Source organism: Pleurodeles waltl, chromosome 2_2, assembly GCF_031143425.1.
Source record: "Pleurodeles waltl isolate 20211129_DDA chromosome 2_2, aPleWal1.hap1.20221129, whole genome shotgun sequence".
NCBI lineage: Eukaryota > Metazoa > Chordata > Amphibia > Caudata > Salamandridae > Pleurodeles > Pleurodeles waltl.
In genome coordinates, this window is record NC_090439.1 from 974,908,474 (window position 1) to 974,931,712 (window position 23,239).

Here is a 23,239-nt window from a genome sequence, read left to right on the forward strand (position 1 = left end):
GTATGACTGTAACTCTGCTCAGTATGTGCTTCAGCTGCCACTTGCCAGCAAAAAGACAAAAGAAGGTTGTCTGCTATTAAAGGAGTCGTTTGAACACCCCACAGGAGACACACTCAGTGAATCTTTCTGGTGCTGCTGTGGCCCCAAACTAGCTCAAGAAGAGCTACCAGATCCAGAATCCAGATACATTCCACTCAGTTCCAGTATTTGTCTGTTCAGGTGTGCAGAAACAGTCACATCAATGCTTGTTCAAAGCAGTGCACTATTATCATTCAAGTATATTTAATATCACCAACCAAAAAAGATCTGTGACCTGGTTCAAAGTGAATGTAATCACACACAATACAAAAATGGCTTTACCTTCCTACTAGAGGTGGTTGAGACAACAATTTAACAGGAAGACTAAAGGCAGAGCAGAGCCAAGGGTCTGGTTTGGCTCTAGGAATCCATTCATGAGCCAAGCCATGAAAATGTTAGCAACGTAAATTGTGCAACAAACGTTATGCAAAACTAAGATAACATTTCTTCAAAATTCAAAAAAGTGATTTTCTTCACCGTTGGATCGAAAGACATTTATGAAATCCGTGAGGGTATCCAGGCATTTGAGCAGATATGTAGGAACAAGACTGATGATGTTGGATGTCAACTTCGATGAGTTAGTCGAACAGCAAGCTCTTCAGCTTCTTGTGGAATTCAAGAAGTGAGGAGGGGGCCCTGATGTTTTGAGGGAGGTTGCTCTGATTTAGCAGATGCGGTGGTCAAGGGTTACAAGTGAGAGAGAGGCTGAGTGTAGGTGTCTGGTAGGTGGGAAGGTGTGAAGGCAGTTGCTCAAGTATGTTGGAGTAGTGCCTTGTATGCATGATTGAGGAGTTTGAATTGACAGCGTTTGAGTATGGGGAACCAGTGGAGCTCTCTGTGGTATGGTGCTATGTGGGTGCAGAGTGGGAGGTCTAGGATGAGTTTTGCTTCAGAGTCCTGGATGGTCTGGAGCTGGTGGAGGAGATCCCAGTGTATAGTTAATTGCAGTAGTCTAATCTGCTTGTGATAAGGGCTTGCATGACAGGGCATCTTGTGTTCCGTGGTAGCCATTTGGAGATCTTGTGGAACACGCAGAGAATGTGGAAGCAGTAGGAGTTCACAATGTTGTGCTATGCTGTCATGTTCAGCTTGTCATTTAAAATGATTCCCAGGTTTTTGTTGTGGTTGTTTGGCATGGGTGTGGGTCAGAGCTCTGATGGCCACCAGGTGGAGTCCCAAGGAGAGTTCTTGTTCCTTGTTACTTTTGTCTTGTCAGAGTTGAGTTTCGGACAGTTAGATCTCAACTGTATTAATCAACGTAACATACTGGATTAGAAGTTGATTTTAGTGGTGGTGGACTTGTTGGTGGGTTCTCTATTGGTAGCCTGTGCATTTCATGATTCTCATGTAGAGTTCGTGTTTGTTCCTTTCTTGGATGGATTATGAATAAGCTGGAGTGATGTGACAGTTTTTCTTTTTTTAATATAAGTGTTAGACATGGGGTCTCTAGTTGGCAGTGGATTGCACCCTGTCCAAGTAGGGACCCTCACTCTAGTCATAGTAAAGGAGCCACACAGCTAGATAACCCCTGCTCACGCCCTTGGCAGCTAGGCACACACAGTCAGGCTTATCTCAGAGACAATGTGTAAAGTATTTGTACACACACACACACACACACACACAATGTAACACAGTGAAAACACTACAAAGAAGTCCACGCCAGTTTATAAAATTAGCTACTATTTATCTGAATAAACTAAGACCAAAACAACAAAAATCCAACATACACAAGTAGAGCTATCACTTTTTAAAAGTTGCAGAGTCTTAATGCAGGGGAATCAATGTTTGTCTCTCTTTAACACAGAGTACCTGGGATGCGTCAAAAACAAAGGTGATACGGGGTGTAGAGGAGGTAAGGCACCTGAAAACAAAACGATGCATTGGTTCTCTCCTCGCAAGAGAGGCGATACGTTGGTTCCTTACTGGCAGGGGAGGCAATGTGTTGGTTCCTTATTGGTAGGGAGGGGTGAAGCGTCAGTTCTCTAACCGCATGAGATGATGCGTTGGTTTCCGGTCATGCAGCCTCTGTTCCATGCAGTGGTGCAGGGTCAATGTGAAAATGACACCCAGGGACGATGCATGGGAAAATCCTGATGCACTATGATGATAGAGTTGCAGTGGAACAGGCGCTGTGTCGATTCTTCAGCCGCAAAGCAGGCACTGCGTCTATTCTTCTGCTGCAGGCCATGCATTGTGTCAATTTTCTTCCTCAAGACACCAGTTTCCACTTCCAAGGGCCCCGGGACTGGATCTGGCACCACTTGGCAAGTCAGGACTGTCATCAGAAGAGTCCAGGGACTGGCAGATGAAGTCTTTGATGTCCCTGAGACTTCTTAACAGGAGAAAAGCTCACGTTAAGCCCTTGAAGAACCTTGGAAAGCAGGATGTAGAAAGCAAAGCCCAGTCCTTTCACTCCCAGGACAGAAGCAGCACACAGCAGGCCAGCCCAACAAAGCAACAGGCAGAGTGGCAGTTCCTCCTATGGCATCCAGCTCTTCTTCCTAGCAGAATGTCCTCAGTCCAGAAGTGTTCTGAAGTTGTGCTCTCAGAGGCCCAATATTTAAACTCATGTCTGCCTTTGAAGTAGGCAAACTTCAAAGGAAAGTTTTTGTAGTGCACAAGAACCTGCCTTTCCTTTCCTGGCCCCAGACACACTCCAAGGGGTTGGAGACTGCTTTGTGTAAGGAAAGGCACAGCCCTATTCAGGTGCATCAGCTCCTCACACCTCTCTAACACAGGACATGCAGGGCACACCTCAGCTCCCTTTGTGTGACCGTATTGAGTGAATTCACAAACAGCCCAACTGTCATCCTGACCCAAACATGTATTCCACAGCCAGGCAAAGGCATAGAATGGTTAAGGAGGAAAATGCCCACTTTCTAAAAGTGGCATTTTCAAAATTACAATTTAAAAAACAACTTCACCAAAATATGTATTTTAAATGATGAGTTCAGAGACCCCATACTCTGTATCTATCTGCTCACAATGAGAAATGACACTTAAAAGATATTTCAAGGCAGTGTCTATGTTAACCTACAGAAGAGATAGACCTTGCAACAGTGAGTACCAAATTTAGCAGTATTTCATTATCAGGTCACGTAAAACACATCAGTACATGTCCTACCTTTTAATTACACTGCACCCTCCCCATGGGGTTGCCTTGGGCCTACCTTAGGGGTAACTTACATGTAGTAAAAGGGAAAGTTGGGCCTGGCAAGTGGGTACATTTGCCAGGAAGAACTGACAGTTCCAAACTGTCCACACAGACACTGCAGTGGCAGGTCTGAGATGTTTCCAGGGCTACTCATTTGGGTGGCACAATCAGTGCTGCAGGCCCACTCGTAGCATTTGATTTACAGGCCCTGGGCACACATGGTGGACTGTACAAGGGACTTACTAGTAAATCAAATATGCCGATCATGGATTAACCAATTACCAATACCATTTTAGACAGAGAGCACTTGCACTTTAGCACTGGTCAGCAGTGGTAAAGTGCCCTGAGTCCTTAAGCTAGCAAAAACGAAGTTCAGTACAGGATCAAAACAGGAGGTCAGAAGCCAAAAAGACAGGGGAAACCGTGCCAAGAGCTGACAGGTCTAACAATAAGAAAGTACAGCTATGTCAGAACCCCAATCAGAAGGCCACAGGGAAAACAAGGGCTTTTGGGCCTAACCGTAAGGTTTGAGGTATTTTATTCCCAATGTCCCGTGGCCCGACCTACTATAGATCCTAAGCAACTGGTCCAAGTAACCCTTCAGCACTTGACTCTCAGTGTTTCCGCAGTAAAGCAGTCCGAGGCTTCTTGGGTGTTGGGAAGTAGACACAGGGAGGTGAACTCAGACTCACAACTCAAAATATGCGCACCAGCAATAATAAAAGATTGTGGAGTCAAATACTTGCTTTTAAGAAAGCAAGCACCGGCAAAGCCAATAGGTCATGCCTATGCAAGCGCAACAGGCTTTGCTAATCTGTTTTAGCCTTCTTGTGGCGGAGTAGAGTGGCGCAGAATAGATTGGCCAGAATAGAGCGGAGGGGCGTAGAGTGTTGTGGAGTGGAGTAATGTGCCATAACGTAAAGTATCATAGACTGGAATCATGCAGAGTGTCGTGGAATGGAGTGTCAGAGTGGAGTGGGGGTGTCACGGAGTAGTGTGGAGTGGCATAAAGGGAAGTGTCGCAGAGTGGAGTGTCGCAGAGTGGAGTCTGGAATGTCGCAGGGTGGAGTCTGGAATGTCGCAGGGTGGAGTCTGGAATGTCGCAGGGTGGAGTCTGGAATGTCGCAGGGTGGAGTCTGGAATGTCGCAGGGTGGAGTGTCGCAGTGTGGAGTGCAGAGGTGTGAAGCAGTGTGGAGTGGCACAGAGGGGAGTGTCAGAGTGGAGTGTTGTAGAGTTGGGTGCCGCAGAGTGCAGTGGGGTGGAGTAGAGTGGAGAGGAAGAGAGTGGAGTGCAGTGTCTTACAGTGGAGGGGTGTAGAGTGGCAGAGAGTGGAGAATAGTGACATGGAGTGTTTTAGAATGGAATAGGCATGGTGTGGTAGCACACTGCCATTACACACAACATATTTTAAATTGAAATCACCGTTACATTTGCACAGACCTACAGTTTTATTGACAAAACTATAAAGCACACAAACAATGTGCGGAAATCACATCACCTAGTGTACCGATTTGTTTGGATTGTATTACAGTATTTGTTTCTGCCACACTTCAGAATTAAAAAAATATGCTCCATTTTTGCTTTCCTAATTCTGACATAATCAGATATATTTGCACAGTTAATTTACAGATATTTTGTTGTGAGCTAGGAAAAAAGCCTTTCCTTTCACACTCCCAGATTGTCAGATAAATTCTCTCACTTTTAAGTCAGCGAAAGAAAAGTAAACACCAAGCTCCCTCAGAAAAACAGGGCCTGATATTTTAGCCCCATCTTTGAATGCACAGCAAATGTGACAAGTTGAGAACAAAATTTAAAAGCCCGTTTACAGAAAGCTTGCACTTTTAGAAGAACACAGTAAACAGGGTATGTTCTAAGGGAGGGACAAAGGCATGCTGAACAGTCTACACAAATTAAAGCCAGCAAACAGAAAGCAAGCAAATCTGAGTTACAAACCACAAATCCATTAATGAGCAATGGGCAGAATGCATTCCTAGGTTAGCTTTCAGAATGTCCCCAAGACGTGTTTGCAAACCAGACAGCTGTGCTGTCAAGTAGGCTTCAATCTAAAAAAGACTGCTGCTTAATGGGGATTGATGTGGCCCTTTTGCAGGGAAAGCGTGGAAACAGGCAATTCTCTCCCACGGACCTCCAGCAAGACTCATACAGGGTTAACTTTTTACAAAGGATTTACTCATCTACTTCTTGATGGAGCAAGGTATAGTCTGTGAGGGAACAGGAAGGTAAAAATGAGAATATCTTGAAAAAAGAAGCACAGAAATGCTTTTTTTAAAACAACATTTTCATGGCAAAATAGATTAGGGAAAGAGTTGAAGCAATAGGAAGGTAGGTGAGAAAACAGTCTAAACAGAAGAATTTAGAGTGGAGGGTGGGATGGGGTCATCAAGGAACCACAGGAGTAAAAGACATCAATAGGTCAAATGCAGGGCCATGGAAGGAGAGTGGAGAGGCTTACAAGGGAGAGGGATAAAACATATGTACTCACATTGAGTCTTTCACAAAGAAGGCAAACGTTGGCAAAGCCAATAGGTTTCACCCCTGCGAGAGCTACTGGCTTTGCCAATGTCTTGTAGCCATGCTGTATAGCAGAGTGAGGGAAGCAGAGTGAAGTAACATGGCAAAGAGTGGCATCTATTGGAGTAGAGTGCCATAAAGTGCAGTGTCATAGAGTGGAGAAGAGTGGCTTGGAGTCGTGTAGAGTGGAGTGGCTTAAAGTGGATTAGTGTAGAGCGGATTGGCATAGACTGGAGTGGTCTTAAGTGGAGTGGAGTGGTGTATAGTAGAGTGAACTGGCATAGAGTTGCGCTGAGTGGAGAAGAGTAGAGTAAAGTGGCAAGGTGTGGAGTAGAGTGGAGTGCAGTGTCTTGGAGTGGTCTATAGTAGAGTGGAGAGGCACAGATTAGAGTCACATTGTGCTGAGTGGGGTAGAGTGGCACAGGGTGGAGTGGCGTAGAATGGCATAAAGGGTCGTGTAGTGCAGTGGCAGAGTGTGGAGGACAGTGGAGTGGAGTGATGTAGAGTGTATTGGCGTAGAGTGAAATGGTGTCGAGTGCTGCAGAGAAGTGTGGTGTGTAGGAAAGCATATTTTAGTTGCCAATAGCTACGGCACACCGTTTGACAAATCTTCACAAAACTTTAAAAGAAAATGTGCATCTACCTCAGCTCCTTTCGGAGTGTCCCATCAAGTGAGGCTCAGGAAAAACTTGGAGGAGGGGTGGGGGGGAACAGGGTGTCCCAAAACAAGTTTTCCCCATTCATTTTAAAAGTAGACACAGTTGCAGCTAAACTGAAGGAACAGAATTACACCAAATTTGACAGAAAGCTAGATCTTGGTTTAAAAAGCTTGCTTTTCGTGATTTATTGTGATTCTGTTTAGTAATTTTTGGGATAGTAAGGTTAATAAAAATACAGGCATTATATAGTGTGGAAGATCCGCTGAGCCGACATGATCTTAGGATAAGATCTGAATGACTGTCATCACATCAACAAAGATGTGGTGGCAGCCATTGTAGGACCTGTCCTTAATAATAGGTTAAAAAAAGCTAGAAAGGGGCGGGCTAGGGATACCCTGCTACCATAGGGCTAGTGAGTGGTACTGGGGCCAAATGTATTTTTTTTATTTATTTTTTTATTTTATTGCAAATTTGCGGTGGGTCTAAAAATCTGCAGTAAAATGTAGTTCCTTGGGCTGGCTCTTGGAAAGTGTCCCGGAAACTCCAACCCCAAGGACCCCGTTGTTTTTCTGCATACAAGGTAGGACAACAAATGTTTCTCAGGCAGGGTTCCCACCACACCCGGGATGGGTGCTGGCAGGGGAGCCGGTGGGGCTGTGGGGGCCTTGGGGCAGAGGAGGGTTACGCACCATTCAGGGTTTGGGTGCAGGGCCTGACCACAGGCAAGGCCCTGCGCCCAACCCCACAAAGCAATCAACATCTTACTTAAAAAAAAATATAGAAAACGACTGAAAAAAAAAACAATTGTTAAAGTGACCTTATTGTTTGGAATTGTAATAATATATTATCTTACATTAAACAAACTTCTTACTGAAATCACCAGTTATAGTTACCTCAAATAACTATAACTCGTGACCTAACGTAACTGTGACATGCTCCCTGCCCAGGCACTGCTGATTACCTCATATTACATTAATCATGACATGTTCTATGACATTATTGATAACACCACTGCAACATCTGAAATTACATTACTAATGACAACACTAGGCATGACAGGGGCACGAGTTATAGTTACTTGAAATAACAATACTGGTTAAGTTCAGTAGTTTTGTTAATACTAACTATAGCATCCCTGTAATCTTTGTTATTTTCAGTGAATGTGTGTGTGTGTGTGTATATATATAAATATATATATATATATATATATATATATATATATGTAGATAGATATACACACACACACACTGATTAAAATATAGAGATAATTATTTTTTAAGTTAATTTAAATTAAAAAAAAATTAAATTTAAAAATGTAACATTTTTAAATGAATTAAATATATAACTACAAAATATTTAATAATTCAATAAAAATATAAGAGGAGGTATTTTTTAAGATGTCGTTCATAACTAATATTTATACATTTACTTAATGTCTTAAAATAAATATTATTTAATACAGATAATTTCATGAGTTAATGTGCTGTGATAATTTGATTAGTTCTAGGATAATATTAAATATTTTAAATCAATTTATATTTATATTTTATATACAAAACCCAAAGTGTTTGCTGTTTCTGTGGCACGCGCCCCCCCTCTGCATATTTAGGATTTGCACTGGGGAGGTAGTGGTCCCTAGGGCAGCGAGGGGGGGCACGTGCCCCTCCAACTATATAACTCATGAGCCCAAGGTGCCCCCACCTGCTTTTTTATACAAAAGCCCCGGGGACTTGGCCCACCCGGAGGCAATATAGTAACCTAGTGCAGAAGCCTGTACTTCGTGGTTATTTTTTTATTTTACCGCAAAACAGCAGATCCACCACAACTTTGTCCATAAAATAAAAAAAAATGTTTTTAGAGACGGTCCCTTTGGGATCCCATCACCAGAGCTAAGGGGTCAGAGTGTCCCAATCCTGGCACCTTTTATTTTTTTCCACATTTTCTTTCCTGGGACTCGGCTGAAGCCTTCCTTGTTTTAAGTGTTGTCATTCAATCAGATCTCTGCACGAGATCGGGCGGGGTCGCAAATCCTTTTCGTCCCTATATATACAAATTTGGATTTCCCTAAATTTCTCAAAAGTGACTGAACGGATTTACATCAAATAACAACAAGCATTGCAGGAGGTTTCGCAATTTTTTTTGAGTTAGAACTATTGGCACTGTTAATTCAGAACTGGACTTTTCTTGCCACATAAACTGGTCAACCCTGTCTCATAATTTCATCTTTTCCTTTCATGTTTCTTGGTCACTGGCGGCTACTGACATCAGAAATCACAAGCCCTTGAGAAGAGACAAGAAGATGACTGCACTACCTTGTCCGAACAGAAATTGGAAAATAGGGCTGGAAAAGTATTTTCTTTTTATTTTAACATATTGAAAAGTCTTGCAAGCATTCTTGCCTCACATTTCAAGGATCAGAGCAGCCTGAGAAGATTTATGGCCCCAATAAAGGAGATAAGCAAAGCCCTGTGTGCTTGTGGTGAGTGCTGGCAGGGAGGGGCCATAGAGTGAGGGGCCATAGAGTGAGACTCAATATGCGATGGGAGGCTAACCAAGTTTCACATCATAGCTTCTAGGTTTAGCAACATTCTACCAGAAAGGGCATATTGTGGCTTTCATAAGCAGTAAGCTAATTGACCAGGTATTTTTTTTTGTAAAATAAGCTTATTTTAGGAGCCAGAGGTAAACGGGGGACAGCACTGGAATAAAGCCAAAATAAATCTCAGCTACATGGGAGAAGATGGGAGGAACAGAATGCTGCAATAAAACACGGGAAGCTACCAGCCTAAAACACTCACAGTGAAAGGGGAGCACCAAAGAAATAACAGAAAATGTCCATCATAGCAACAGATAAAAATAAATCGAAGTGGAACAATACAGTAGTTGGTCACTGCTCTGAAACCGAAAAAGGAGAGAATAAAAGGCGTAACTGACCACTAGCAAGCAGGAATTTGTATATGTAACTAATAAATTAAATTGCTTTAAGCCATAAGAAGTATACGAAAAGTGTACACAAGTTCGAACACTTACGCTCAACCTAAAAAGAGCTCTTTCTGGACCAAGAACTACCTTTCTGACAAATATGGTGTAATTCTGTCCAGTGGTTTTTGTGCTAATGCTGTTCAATTTTTCCTACAAGAATTAACATTGGAAATGCTCTAAATTTCACACAGCCCTTTTATCTCGGCCCCCGCTTGACGGATCCCCCCCAAACTTTTCCAGACAGCAGCTCATGTGACTGTCAAATTGTTTTGGAAAATTTTGTGAAGATTCATCAAACAGCACCAAAGACATAGGCAAGCAAAAATTAGCTTTTTCTATAGAAAGTAGGTCCTAACTATAACTACCTACTGGCGCCCGCCAGTAATAAATAAGATTAAGAATAATACATTTATTAATCATCCCTATATTTTCCCACACAGAGAGACCTCCATACTTCTAGTAACTTTACAGTCATAAATAATTTGTCGAAGGAGATTTACAAGAAGGAATAGACTTGCACTTCTCTACCCAGTCCTTGGAGGCGTTAAAGCCATTCATGTCTACACCTAGATATAAATCTCCAGTCGAAAATCGTGACTAGCAAAAATGTGGAGCGATAATAATAATACCCTCCTTAGGTCAATATCAAGGGTGATTCTGATGTAATTATCCCTATACTCTTGTTATTGTTCACATTCTTTCTTTAGTTTTCAATATTTCTCATCCAAAATGTCTTTCATTCCAAGACCAGGCATTGCTCTCGAACAGCGGCCCTACTCATTCTCTGCTCGTATGCTCTCATTCTTCTGGACTGACCGAAGCTGGCAGTTCCTCTGCAGTTGCGTTAGTGATGATGCAGTGGATCCAGCTTGTGAAAGTGCTGAATCTCTCAGGGCAAGTCTGGCAGGTGCTGGACTGGTGTGACCATGCCAGGCTTGAGCAGGAGGTAAGGCCTCACACGGGCCTTACTGGTTGTATTCAGTCCAAGGCTCAGGTCAAGCCAAGTTCTCAGGTCATGCAGACACCCAGGTCACATACAGATTCAAGATTTGGGCACAGTGGATCCTGTCACGTCACAGCTTCATGTTTCCTGCCAGGAATTACTGTGCAGTCAGAGGTCCATCAACACTGGGATATTCAGATTGCTTTCCACAGTCTTCATCTTCTCCGGAACCACTACACCAGGGTCATGCTGCACTTCGCTCCCCCTGAACAGTAATTCCATCTGCAGGGTTTGCAGGCTCCTTCTCTTTCTTAACAGGCAGTTGGGCTTCTATGCACTTCAGGATAGGTGAACTACTCTTCAGCAAGGGGCAGACTCAGGCAATGATCCCCTACATCTGAGAAGATGGTTCTCAGGCAGGCATCTGCCCTGGTTGCATAACAATCCTCTGAGTACTATGTGGAGAGCTCTGCATACTCTGTCCTTGGACATAGAGAACTTGGAACTGGAACAACAAGTGGGTCGCTCGGTACTACTTTTATACAGTAAAAGCAGACAGCAAATATGCATCCACTGTCTGCACTTTTGAAACCGGTTTGAGGTGGTTCCCCTCAAGTACCATTTTCAGGCTGCTTACCAGACACAGCCTTTTTGGAGAATGATCCTTGTCACAACAGAGTCATCACCAGCCTGGAGTACTCACAACAGAAACACAAGGAGGTGTGAGATTCCTGCATCTGGCTGTCATCATACTTACTGAAGGAATGTTCAGGGAAAGACAAAAGGCTCTGCGTGTGCATATGTTGCACAATAGAGCCTGCAGTTTGACCTTTCACCTCCAATACATACCAAAAGGCAGTGCTTCAGTAAGACTAATCCACATTTCTTTACTAATCAAAAGGCTAACAATTTCTGAAGGAGTATCATTACCTCCTTCCAGGTTCAGGAATGTCAGCAATACACTTCCACTATCTAACAAAACAACCTCACCTCTGTCTGGTGCAAAAAGTCAGGCCAGGGGCATCCAAAATGGACTCCATAGGACTCCAAGACTCTGGTTCGCTTAAACATACACCACATTGGCTACACATACAAACATACAAAACATACACTTGGAATGTTAGCTCTAGGATCTCGGTAAGTGCACTGAGGCACACCTTTACACCAGTGGGCCACTGTACTTCCACTTCAGTGACACAGATAAAAACGCCTCTAAATTATAGATTCACTAAACATGGTCCACTTCTACTAAACCCATGACACGTATACAGTAGTTCAAGGATTGTACAATGACAACACACTTACTTGGCCCTTCCAGTTCACAGGATAGATTAGTGTGAGGTTAGGTCCAAAAATAAAAAAACTGGATACCAGATACCCACAGTTGTGCACTCAGGGGAGGGGAACAAAAGGGTAAACCAAGCAGGGGGGACATTCCTATCCCAACAGCATGTATAGATTTACCTTAGTGAATCAGGACCACTGAGTATAAGACACGCCTAGGAAAGAGAAATCTCAGATGTGTAGGTGTAGTTAAATTGACTAAAATTAAGGCCAACATTCAAGGTCTTAAAATCATCAGACAGGGGAGTCAGCAATTTGCATGAGAACAGACACTACTACTACAACATACTTCAATGTGAAACAAGGGGGTACTGAGATAAAACTGCTGTCGAGTAGCACTGATTTAATTGCATCAGGCCCTCTAGAGCGAAATATCTCCTCAGTCCTCTCCTGCCCACTGGTAAAAGCATTTTTGCTATGTGGTGAATGACATTTGCACACAACTTTGTACCAAAGGGGTTACTAGGATCAAGAAATGCATTCATGACCCCTCTCTGTGCTCACCTCTGATGAGCAGTTCCTATTGTGTCTATCTTGGTGAAGTAGACATAGTTCTCACACTTCACAAGAATGTTGGTGTCTATTAAATTAAACTGACACTGCCCCAAAACTGCTTCCAATTGTTCCTGTTGAAGGGCTGGGGCACAGGAAGTGATGTAGGGTTCAGGAACGTGAGACTAAGTTGGTATGGACTTTTATATAGGCATGAGCATACTTCAATAGGTCTACTGTAGTGTAGCAACATTTAACACTTTCCTACCACAAATGGGGCACAAGGCTCTAAAAGTAGGGTCGAGGCAGTAACTACTCCGCTCGATATGTACTGTTGGAATAGCATTATTTAAGGTGTATCCTATGAGTAGTCTGGTGATGCTGTACATGAGAACTGGGGTTTGGTGAGGGTTTTCCTTAAGTCAAGGGATTTGTGATGAGGTGTGAGAGCAAGCAGACAACTGGGCAACAAGCAGATATATTTTTGGCTGAGGACTAGCATGTTAGGAAGTTTAGGGGCTGCAAGCATGAAAAGAAAAGAGCAAACAAAATTCACAGGTGGTTGTGGGCGTGGTTACTTACAGGCAAACATGCTTGAACGGAGCGGATCAGATATCTGCAGAGAAATGGGCACACGCATCCTAGTTGATGGTTATGGCTTAAAAAGACATGCAAGGTTGTTGTAGCCAGTGATTTAAGGCATTAGCAAATACGCCTTTATTGTATGGATTAATAAGACATACCAAGGTTGTAAACACTGGGCCTTGCTTCAGGTTCCCTCATTTGAAATCTGTATGGACGACTAGCTAAGCTGGCTAAAATGAATGTTCTGCATATCAGACCAGGCTGTACTTAGGGCCCCGAGGTAACTAATCTTTACAACCCTGAAACTGGCATAAGTGTTCATTAATGCTACGGCACTTACGAAATTTGCAACAGAGAAAGATAACAGCGCCTACGTTTATTAAGAAGCCGATGTTGATTGTGGAACACTAAAAACACCCCTAGTTTCCTCGAATGTACCAATACAAAAGTATCATATCATAAAGCAAACTGTGACGACTCAAAAGACCGTTTCTACTCCCTTAACTAGCAGATCCTAGATAACCTATTCTATAGCACCATCGATCAAGAATAAAATAACAAAACAATTAAGGCGTTATTTATAGACCATTTTATTAAGTTAGATAGGCAGACAAAGTGGGCTTAAGAGTTATTAACAGTATGCATATCTTCATGATAAATAGTTTAAGTGTAAATTGCTGTTGAACTGTTACCAAATGTTTTCAATAAAACCCCCCACCGCACCATGAAAAATTCAAGTAACTTCATTAAAACAATCGGCACTTACTGTTTTGACTCATGATGACAGACTTCCAGCGTCGGATCATTGTAGATGAATGCTGCTTCCAGATCATTGACCCGCACTCGGTATATTCGACACTGTTTGCTGTTGAGTTTGATTCTGTTCAAATTTCCCACCGTGGGGAATATTGTCAATTCCACATAGCCCTGCAGGGGTGGAATATGTGGCGAGGGGAGCATGTGAGTTTAACGATCACTCAAAACGTTTAAAATAAATAACATTACAACTCAAAAGACTACTACTCAAATGTTACTTATCAGTCAGAGGTGGTGTTACCTCACACCATTCTAGTACAGATGGTTCACCATGCCAGGACAAGCATCTACTACATGAAAAACACATTTCAGGTCTCTATTCCAAGTAGGCCCTTCTTGTGTTCCCTTTCCACTCACTGCAATGTGCTAGAGTGCAAGTATGATAGAAAATTCCATCCAGAGGTTTCTGTTGGGGTGGGGGCAAGAGGGAGGCTATCCAATGCCTAGAACGCTGGGTGTGAGTTGAATGAACAGAGGGAAGGCACTTGGGCACAGCATAATGTAAATTGTGAATTATAGATGGGTAGCTATCAACAACGGTATGATTAGTTATGGAGCACTTTCAATACCTCATGCGGTTATGTATTTCACTAATGAGTTATGAGTGACTTTTTAGACGAAGCAAGCAAAGCTGCAATAGGCTGCACTGTCATTCACAAATCACACATGAAACATATACCATCTATATCATTATTGTCACTCTACACTTTTTTGTTGGGTATGGTGCCCCGACATGTGGGATATGAATCATACAGGACCCATAAAAAATATAGTCTGAAGCATAATACTGTGTTCTAAAATACCCCACTCAACTCTGCCTGCAAGTTAAACCTATACTTCACCACTCAATAGAAAAATACCATAGCTCACCATTCCATCACCTCCTTCAGGTATGTGGCACCCAGGTCTGGCAAGAGACAAGCCCTTGTTCTTCCACCAAATGTCTGCGGCCTATGGAGACCAACGCAAGACATAGGAAGCAGCCATTTTCCAGCACAGAGACGGGAACAGTGAAAAACAAAATGCAATTTCACGATTTGCTATGGTATGGACAAGAAATCCGGGGAGTTTTCCTTGAATGGATTTGTGAATACGATGGAAGGTCTTTAAGATGACTTGAGCATTCAGCTGGAATACTTACAGTGGGCTTTCTGACAGCTTACTGCTTACCACTGGCAGGTTTGTTACTCTCATTTACTTGCATCTTATGGATGGTATTCCTTCCCCCCTCTTCTGTCAGTTCCACCACCGGAACATAGTTTCTTTACCTTCCCTTTGCAATGGGGACATACATTTGGGTCATAGCAGCCCACTATGGTCGGAAAGCAGCCCCCTACTGTCCAACCCACCTAGAAACGCCAGAGTGGCACAAGGACCAGTGTAGCTCTGCTTCCCCCTCAAATCCCTGCACCCTCAATGTTGCTCACCCCATGCTCATCCATTTTGCGTCTAGTTCACAATTATAGCCTTGTGTGTGTCTCTTTTCATTTTTGCCAGGTCGTCGTTTCACATTTTGTCTTGCTTTTGTGGTTTTTTGTTTTGCCTCTGCATATCCTCTCTCCTCCCTCCCTAATACCCATGTCTTTGTCACATACCCGTATGACACCAGCAGCCATAACATTAGCACTGGTCACGTTGCTGGAAAGATTTTTTTCTCTCCATGCTACCGCAGTGATCAGACTCCTTTGTGTATTGTGTCGGCCCCAATAAACATGATCAACAGACCGTCAAGCATGGTTACTGTATTCGTTTTCAGTGCTTCTTAATAACAGCGCTTTCCTTTTAAGCATGTCATAATTTTTTTTTTAAAGCCGTGGACTGCAAACAGAAAATACTGTAACCATAACATGAAAAAAATATTACTTCATGGAGAAACAGTCTCCCCCTTTCGTTCTTTCCTTTTGGTTCCTTTTTCTGTCATCCTTTTTTGCCTTCTGTGCTCCTCCTTTTACACATACTCCCCATCCCAAAATGTCGGTCCTCTCCTGCTTCTCACACCGCAGACTCCTACCATCCATCCGTCTACAATTCTCCGGTGAGATATAATTAGTGCTGCGAATACTTTCAATTTTGCTTATTGTGCAATTTCTTTATCAACCTCTTGCATACTCCCCACGCATCTCTTCCTCTAGTACAGCTTTCCCCAAAATATGGGTCACAACCCACCAGTGGTTCGCCAGCTGATTTCTGGTGGGTCCAGAAAGAGCAATAAATAAAGATGCCTTTACATGTATTTATCTTGTCACAATTGCTGTGCTTCAAAGACAGAGGCCAAACGTCAGGCCATATATTCAGACAAATTGCTGCTTATCCTTTTAAACACATGGAGTTGTGTTTACTTTTCTTTGTCTGACGGCAAAGGGAGAGGAGTTTTTAAAGAAAGCTATTTGACAATCTTACTAAGGTACATGGAGCGTGAACGAAAACACAAAATATAAATACCTGAAAATTAACTGTGCACATATTTTAAAATATATAAGCAGTTACGAAAGCAAAAATTGAACTTTTTTGTAATTCTCATGTGTGATAGAAACAAAGGTTTTAATAGGATCAAAACAAAATCGAGACATTTTTACTTAGTGATGCACAAATGATAAATATTCACTGAAACCTGATTTCCATACCTTATAATTTCAGTGCAATATAGCCTTATCAGAAAATCCGTGTGTCTGTACAAATGTAGTGCCCATTTCAACAGAAAATGTGCTGTCTGTAAATGACAGTGCACTACTACCCAATGGGTTTGTAATATACTTGTGACAATGTGCTTCAAGATGCACCACCTACTACAAACTACACTCCTACGGTAAATAAATTTGCTAGACTTTGTGTGAAGGTAGACTTTTTCACATTCCTGAAGACTTCAGTGATGTAGCATCCCCTCTCTGCAAATTGTTCCAGCATCCCTGGTGCAAACAACCTGAATTATGTCCCTAAGTGCAGTTTCAAAACAACCCCTTGCAAGCATTCCCAAGCAAAACTCCAGGTGAACCTGCTAGTATTTTTAGCTGCCTTTTTTCACTTCACAATGCCATTTCAACAGCAAATATGCACACTACAGGCAATCACAGCACCATCCTACTTGCGAATGACTTTCATCCATAAATTGAGAAATATGGATGTGGCCTAACGGCAAGAACTGCCAAGTTTGGCTCTACGGAAATAGGTTTGAGTACTGGCATTGGCTCCGGGCAAATCACTTCAGGCCTGATTTAGATCTCGATGGTCAGGTTACTCGGCCAAAATGGTGACGGATATCCTGTCCGCACAAATATAAATCCCATAGAACATAATGGGATTAATATTTTGGCGGGCAAGATACCTGTCACTATGTGTGATGGAGTAACCCGGCTGCCGAGATCTAATTCAGGTTTATAATCTCCTATGCTGAGTGAATCTGACCTCATGTAATGTAATCCGATGCCCACGTAAAGCACTTAAATACCCTGGGGCTGTATAAAACTGTAATATATATTATATATAGCCCAAAATGCACACCTGGTCCTCATTTTAACACAAGAATGGATAAAAGGCATTACATCCCATCCTATGTTGCAGAAGGGTTTTTCAAATTTGCTAAAAATCAATGGTATCCACACCAACATTTTTCAGAAGCCTTGTGATCTGTTATTTGTTCAGTATCTGTTCAGTAAAATCAGAGGCCGACACCCCATTTTGAAGTGTCCTAGCTCCAGAGAGGTTCACCATATGCCACTTTTATGGGAAGATCAATATTTTAGCTACAGTCTACTGAACAAATATTGAAGAGCATGGTCACGGTTGTGACAATTAGAAATAATTTATGTTAGAGAGGAACATGAAAAATGGTAACAAGTATGTTCTTTTGGCAATTCACAGCCTTTTAAAAGCATGTCTAGTACTACATTAAAAAATACACACCTACTCCTTATTACTACTGCCAGAACCTTTATTACTGTAATAAAGAATCCCTTGCTATACATACAACCATATCTTTTTTAAATCAAAAGAAAGAGGGATAGCAGGGGAAGCTTCATTATTGTCCTATACTTCTTTTAAGTCCGAAAAACAAAAACAATTGAGGATCCCTTGCCATTGAACCTTGCAGCGCGAACACAATCTTCAATAGGCTGGGCTGTACCATTTTCTTTTTTGCCGATGCTCTTAAGCAGCTGCAGTAAACTTGATGCTGACTAGAACTAGCAAAAAAGCTTTGGCATAACCAAATGGTGATACATATTGACTTTGTCATTGCTTGATTAATTTACTGATTAATCTTTCTGAGCATTTATGAACTGTTGATGCCATTAATCCACATGAGTAATTGGAACTCCCTTTTATTGAAGATATGATTAAGTTACACCCCCCGCCCCATCTCTCTGGAAGCCCCCATGGATTAGACTAGAAGTGGCCCTTACCCAGTCATTGATCCTGGATTGTATGAAACTGGATGGGGTGCAGAAGTGCATGAGAGTTATGTATATTTAGGAAATGCTGGGGAGAGTTAATAGATTAGTTATAGATCTGGGAGTGAAACACAGGTCTAAACAGGTTGCTGCAATGATTAGAAATGAGCTCCATGTAAAAACTGGTTGAGGACAGATAAAGGTGTAATTTGGGGAAATGTATGGTAGCAGCATATCTTCCTCTATGCATTACCTCGAAAACTGAAGCTTATCTGTTAGCTGTTCCACAACACTCTAGAATTTATTTGATGAGGTTTTGCCTGGGGCTGGCCCACGTTTTAATTGCCTATTTATCAAAGGTATTGTCGTGTAGGCTCTCATTATCCTAATGAGACTACTGGATTTTGAGCAACAAGATCGTCCACGATGTGGGGGACTGAGTCTAGCCCACAGTAGATGACGCTTGTCACTCCAAATCCGGGTTTTTGCTCCGGCTAACTATCAGTGCCTCATCTCTCCCAAATGGTAGAGACAATTGGGCAGCCGGGCGCATGACATCTCAGTACTTCTCAGGGAAGTCGTGGTCACTCAGGTCACAACCGGTTCTCTCATACACAGTGCGGTCTCATATATAAATGACAAAAGGCAGTATAAGTTTTAAAGATTGGTTTAATAAAACGACTGCATTTTAGATAGCAAAGCGTGAGCTGCAATAACCAGCACTACACAACACAGTAATATTAAAATAGTGACAATGAGAGCGAACAACAATAATAAAGCTATCATAGTGCCGCTAGGTTATTCTCTCTCTAGATTATATTTTTGAGCACAGCATCATAAGCTCTAAGCCTGCCTTTCAGGTTCCCCCGGGAGGACATCGACCCTCATACCTGAACAAAGGCCTGTAACCTGCAACGGGGCATTCAGCGTACAGTTGTGGGTCCCTGGCTGGAATCTCCCTCTTGACGTGTACTAGGACTAGAAAGTGTTTTTATAACTAACACGCAAATGTTCTAAGAAAATGTCCCTACGTAAGGATGTGTATTTTCTACGAATGCTGGAGACTAAACTTCTACCACGTTTCCCGGCAATGTTCCAGACTGTAGCCTTGAATGAAGCACAGAGCGATCAAGAATGCATTATTTGAGAACACAGTGCTGTACTAAGCTAAACAGTGTGATAGGAGAAATTAAAACAAGACCGTTAAAAACTGGTTATTGTAAAATAATAGTGCGAAGCTGAATAAAATATCTCTAGAGCAAAGTGCACAGCGGCCTAGTATGTTAAACTAACGTGCATGGCGCTATACTTAAAAATGGCTACACTACACCCTCCCCTTGTCGGTAGAAAGTGGCTTAAGCCAAAGCTAAAATGCCCTAACCTAAAATATATCTAAAACCCTACTTAATTTTGACAAGTTAAGAGTTCACAAAAGCATACTACTTGACAATTTATAAGTGAGCATGCAGCTTAGTGCCAAATTGTAAAAAAAAAAACAACAAAAAAAACGTCTTATTAAAACAGTTCTGAATTAATCATTTGAGATGGAACGGAGGAGATCATCCACTTCGGCAGATGACATAACAGGTAAGTCCACGCCAAAAATAACCAAGGAGGAAGTGTGTTCCATAGCCCCAGTATCAACCAAGGCAGCATCCTGTGTAGTGCCCATTAACGAGTTGATGGCAACTTCCTCCAGGAAGGGTAGCTCGTAATCAGCTTCTCTTAGCAAACGCAGCCGCAGTGCGCATGTCTGGTAATGAACCCTCAACGAGAACATCAACAGATCAGCATCAATCACTGAGGGGCGTTGCTGTGAAAGACAAACCTCCAGTGCATGTTCAAAAGAGCACCAACGGCACCTAAACACGGGCTGCACACAATCCAAAACCGGTCTAAATGACAGAGACCAGTCACACCCCAAATGTTCCAGGAGTGTTACTCCAAAATGCTGCATCATGCGTTCACAACACAGCTGCGCTGATGGGAGTGCCTTCATTTGTCCTTGTTGCAGCGGGACAGCCATTGCGGAAAAACAATAGCAACAGCAAAATGCCGGCTAATAAAGCCAAAGTTATTGGAAATCCCCCAAAAATGCTTCAGAAAATCGAGTGAATAGCCGAAGGTATCAAACCGAATATAGAGGAAAAGGTGCGAACAAAACAAATACCAACAGCTTTGAAAAAATTTGCTAATCCAGCCGTGCTGGACGCATTAATTATACGTCCCAGGAGTTCACCAAAGTGTCTCGGAAAGTTCGTATTTAACAATTTAACAAGGACTGTATTTCTGCCGACGACCTTGCCACTTGAAGTGCATAGGTCTCGCGAGCAGATGTAAGGGCCACATGCTTCTGAAACAATAAAGTCTTCAGTCTACTTAACTTGTCAAAATTCACCTTGGAAGTAGCAATGTGAGGCCAGATATCAGCAACCTCCCTAAATTTAGTGGGGGGGAAACAACACGTTCCCACAGCATGTAACGACCTTAGAGACCGAAACAACGTTAACTATTCCGGCCCGCATGCCACAACAGTTTTCACTAGTGAGGGGGACGTAGCTGCTGTTTGAAAGCACCTGGAACGTGCGTTTGATCAAGGGGACTGGAACTCCCTTCAGATAGCAAGCCAAGTTTGCAACCAAGGCATTACACGCCCCATGCAGGGACAGCTGCTTACAAATCATCGAATGGCTGACGGAAGTCTCACATTCACTACCGCTAAGAAAGACCTCTTTCATGCCATTGAGGCATTTGTACGAGAAGGGAAGCTCCCACACCTCATGGATGTAACTACTTCCCAACTTTTCATATCTACCTACCGGAACGTGTTTCAAACAAGAAGTGAATTGTAATGTAGAAATAGGCAGATTAATAACCCCGTGTATCAACCACTCTGCCGAAGGAATCTCGGCCACGGTAAAAGGCAGTCTTTCTGTCTTTTCAATGTTAAGCATGACATAAGTTGCTTCCTTTTTAGCCATTAGTTGTTGCTGTCGCGTCAAATTAAAGGAAAAAAATATTTCCCTGGCACTGATGTGCTGCCACGGAACGCGACCCGCCTTCAATGTCTAAAGTTTCCAACCCAACTGCATAATGGACCTGGTCTGACTCTGTCCATGATATAAAGAAGACATATCAGATCTTATAATGTCTACAGCAGAAGAAACAATGTTGTTAATTGTATATATCCGGTCGGACAAGGTGTGAATCCAATTATCCACAACAGCTAATGCCTTTTTCAAATTTTCCTGATCTATCTGCCTTAACCTGGCTGGAGCCTCTTGTTGGGAAAGTTTCCATATTTCATTGTATACCTCATACAAGAAACGCTTCCTACGTGGTATCTTTGGGCCTAATAAGAAATCCTGTAAGTCAGTGATGTTAGACAGGAGATTGAGGTGCGTCTTAACCGCGTCTAGTGAGGATGATTTTAGCCACTGTTGGCACAATTTTTCTACACTATATGTTGTATTTATGTCAGCATGTTCTGGTGATATATAGCGATGGTCTGACCTACTCGTTCGGAAACCCCCCGAGGTGACAAAACGTTGATGACACCTGTTTGTATCTATCGGCCACAGTAACCACCCGCCCAGACATGTCAGTGAAGCATTAAACGTACCATTCTGGACCCACTCATTGAGCTCATTTATAGTTGCATTCGTGTACTTTTGCCATTAATTAAATTTTGCAGGGTCAGGTATACTGGGCATGTTTAATTCTCTAATTGTTGCTAAGCCTAAACAACTTGTTTGTTGTACCGTTTCATTTGAAAAGATCATTTGAACAGGGATGAGACATGCTCTAAACAATGTTTCTCTACTCTTGGTCTGCCAATTTTTTGTTCCCCAAACACTTTTCAAATCAACATATTTTGACCAATATTCATAACCTTCAATTGATAACGGGGAAACAAAGGAGTCCGAATATATAAATTTCGAGTTGGTCAATAACATATGTACATCCTTAGTAGGAGTTACCTTAAAATAATATGACTCAGCATTTTTTTGATGATGCCCAGAAAAATATGCAAACTTTCCAGTATAAGTTTTTGAACTCCCTTGCGGGGGAGTTGGGCAATGTTCTCATTGTGTGTAATTAAATATCGTTTTTGGACTGCTCGCTCTATGTATGAAGTGGTGCCCATAGTAATTATAGCAAAACATATCACCATAATTTTCTCTAAACTGGTAAACATCTTCGTTTTCATAGACAGTATAATATTGCAATTCTGTCATCATAGAATCAACTGTTTTCACATCCCAATCATCAGATACATTGCCTGGTATAACTATATCGTTCATGGATAATTTTAACACATACGGTATTTGAATAATTTCAGTGGGACCATATATATCAAACATTACTTTGTCAGGAATTGGCACTGCAGAAATGTTCACAAAAGACAAGTCTCTTTGAATCTTATGTGATGAAAAATGTGGTTTCAAAACCTCCTCCACCTGTTCAACCGCTGATCTCCTGGGAAGAAAATGACTATGTATTAATAAGAAAAAGGTAATGACAAAACCAATCCAAAGCAGAAAGGCTAGGACAGTCAAGGAAAGCCACACATAGTTCCACGGAAAAATAAAATGTTTCTTTAAGCCAATGTATTAGCTTACGTGCACCTGACAGATCAGCTGTCGAAGAGTCCGATAGACCGTTGTTGTAGTCGGCAAAATAACCAAAGGCTGTTTGTGCAAATGGCATAGCCGAGGCCAACGGTGGAGTTGGTGTTTCCTGTGGTGGTACACTATAAACGGCACCATCCGTCTGGCTAGTAGTTGTAGTGACTTGATCAAATGTTTCTAAATTGCTTGTTGTTAGTGGAACTAATGCAAGATCATCATCCACCCTCCCCAAGCTCGGAGAGGTATCAGTGTTGGTATAAACAACTTAAAGCGGAACTTCTTCCCCAGTAGTGAGAGGGATTCGGGAACTACTGGACGTTCCTCTTTGTCCGCTGTGCAGAATCGGCCACATGTTGTAGTTTGACATTGTCAATGGAAACAAAGCAATTTTCTTTGGCACCTGGCAACGGTGGTAGAATAACAGTTCTGGTACCGTGTATCCCCAACACAGGGACTGGTGCTCGATAAGAAGGGCCAAATTATTTTTTCACTGCAACCTTTTCACGTACAAGATCCCCAACCCTGGGAATCTAGCCAGTAGGTGTTACTGGCACATCCTTAATTCCTGTGGAGGCAGCACTTTTAGAAGAGTTATCTTCACGGAACTGCTGTAATTCCTGTAAAACAGTGATACAAT

The 23,239-nt window shown here is 42.3% G+C and overlaps 1 protein-coding gene across 2 annotated transcripts in view; it reads right to left on the reverse strand.

The window, feature by feature from the left end:
- The window catches only part of TAF2 (TATA-box binding protein associated factor 2), a 663,535-nt gene that overhangs the window by 592,976 nt on the left and 47,320 nt on the right, over positions 1 to 23,239 (reverse strand). For both annotated transcript variants that reach the window (XM_069220673.1, XM_069220672.1), the window contains exon 3: positions 13,537 to 13,697. In XM_069220673.1, coding sequence (XP_069076774.1) covers positions 13,537 to 13,697 — 161 coding nt within the window. The remainder of the gene's footprint in view (positions 1 to 13,536; positions 13,698 to 23,239) is intronic.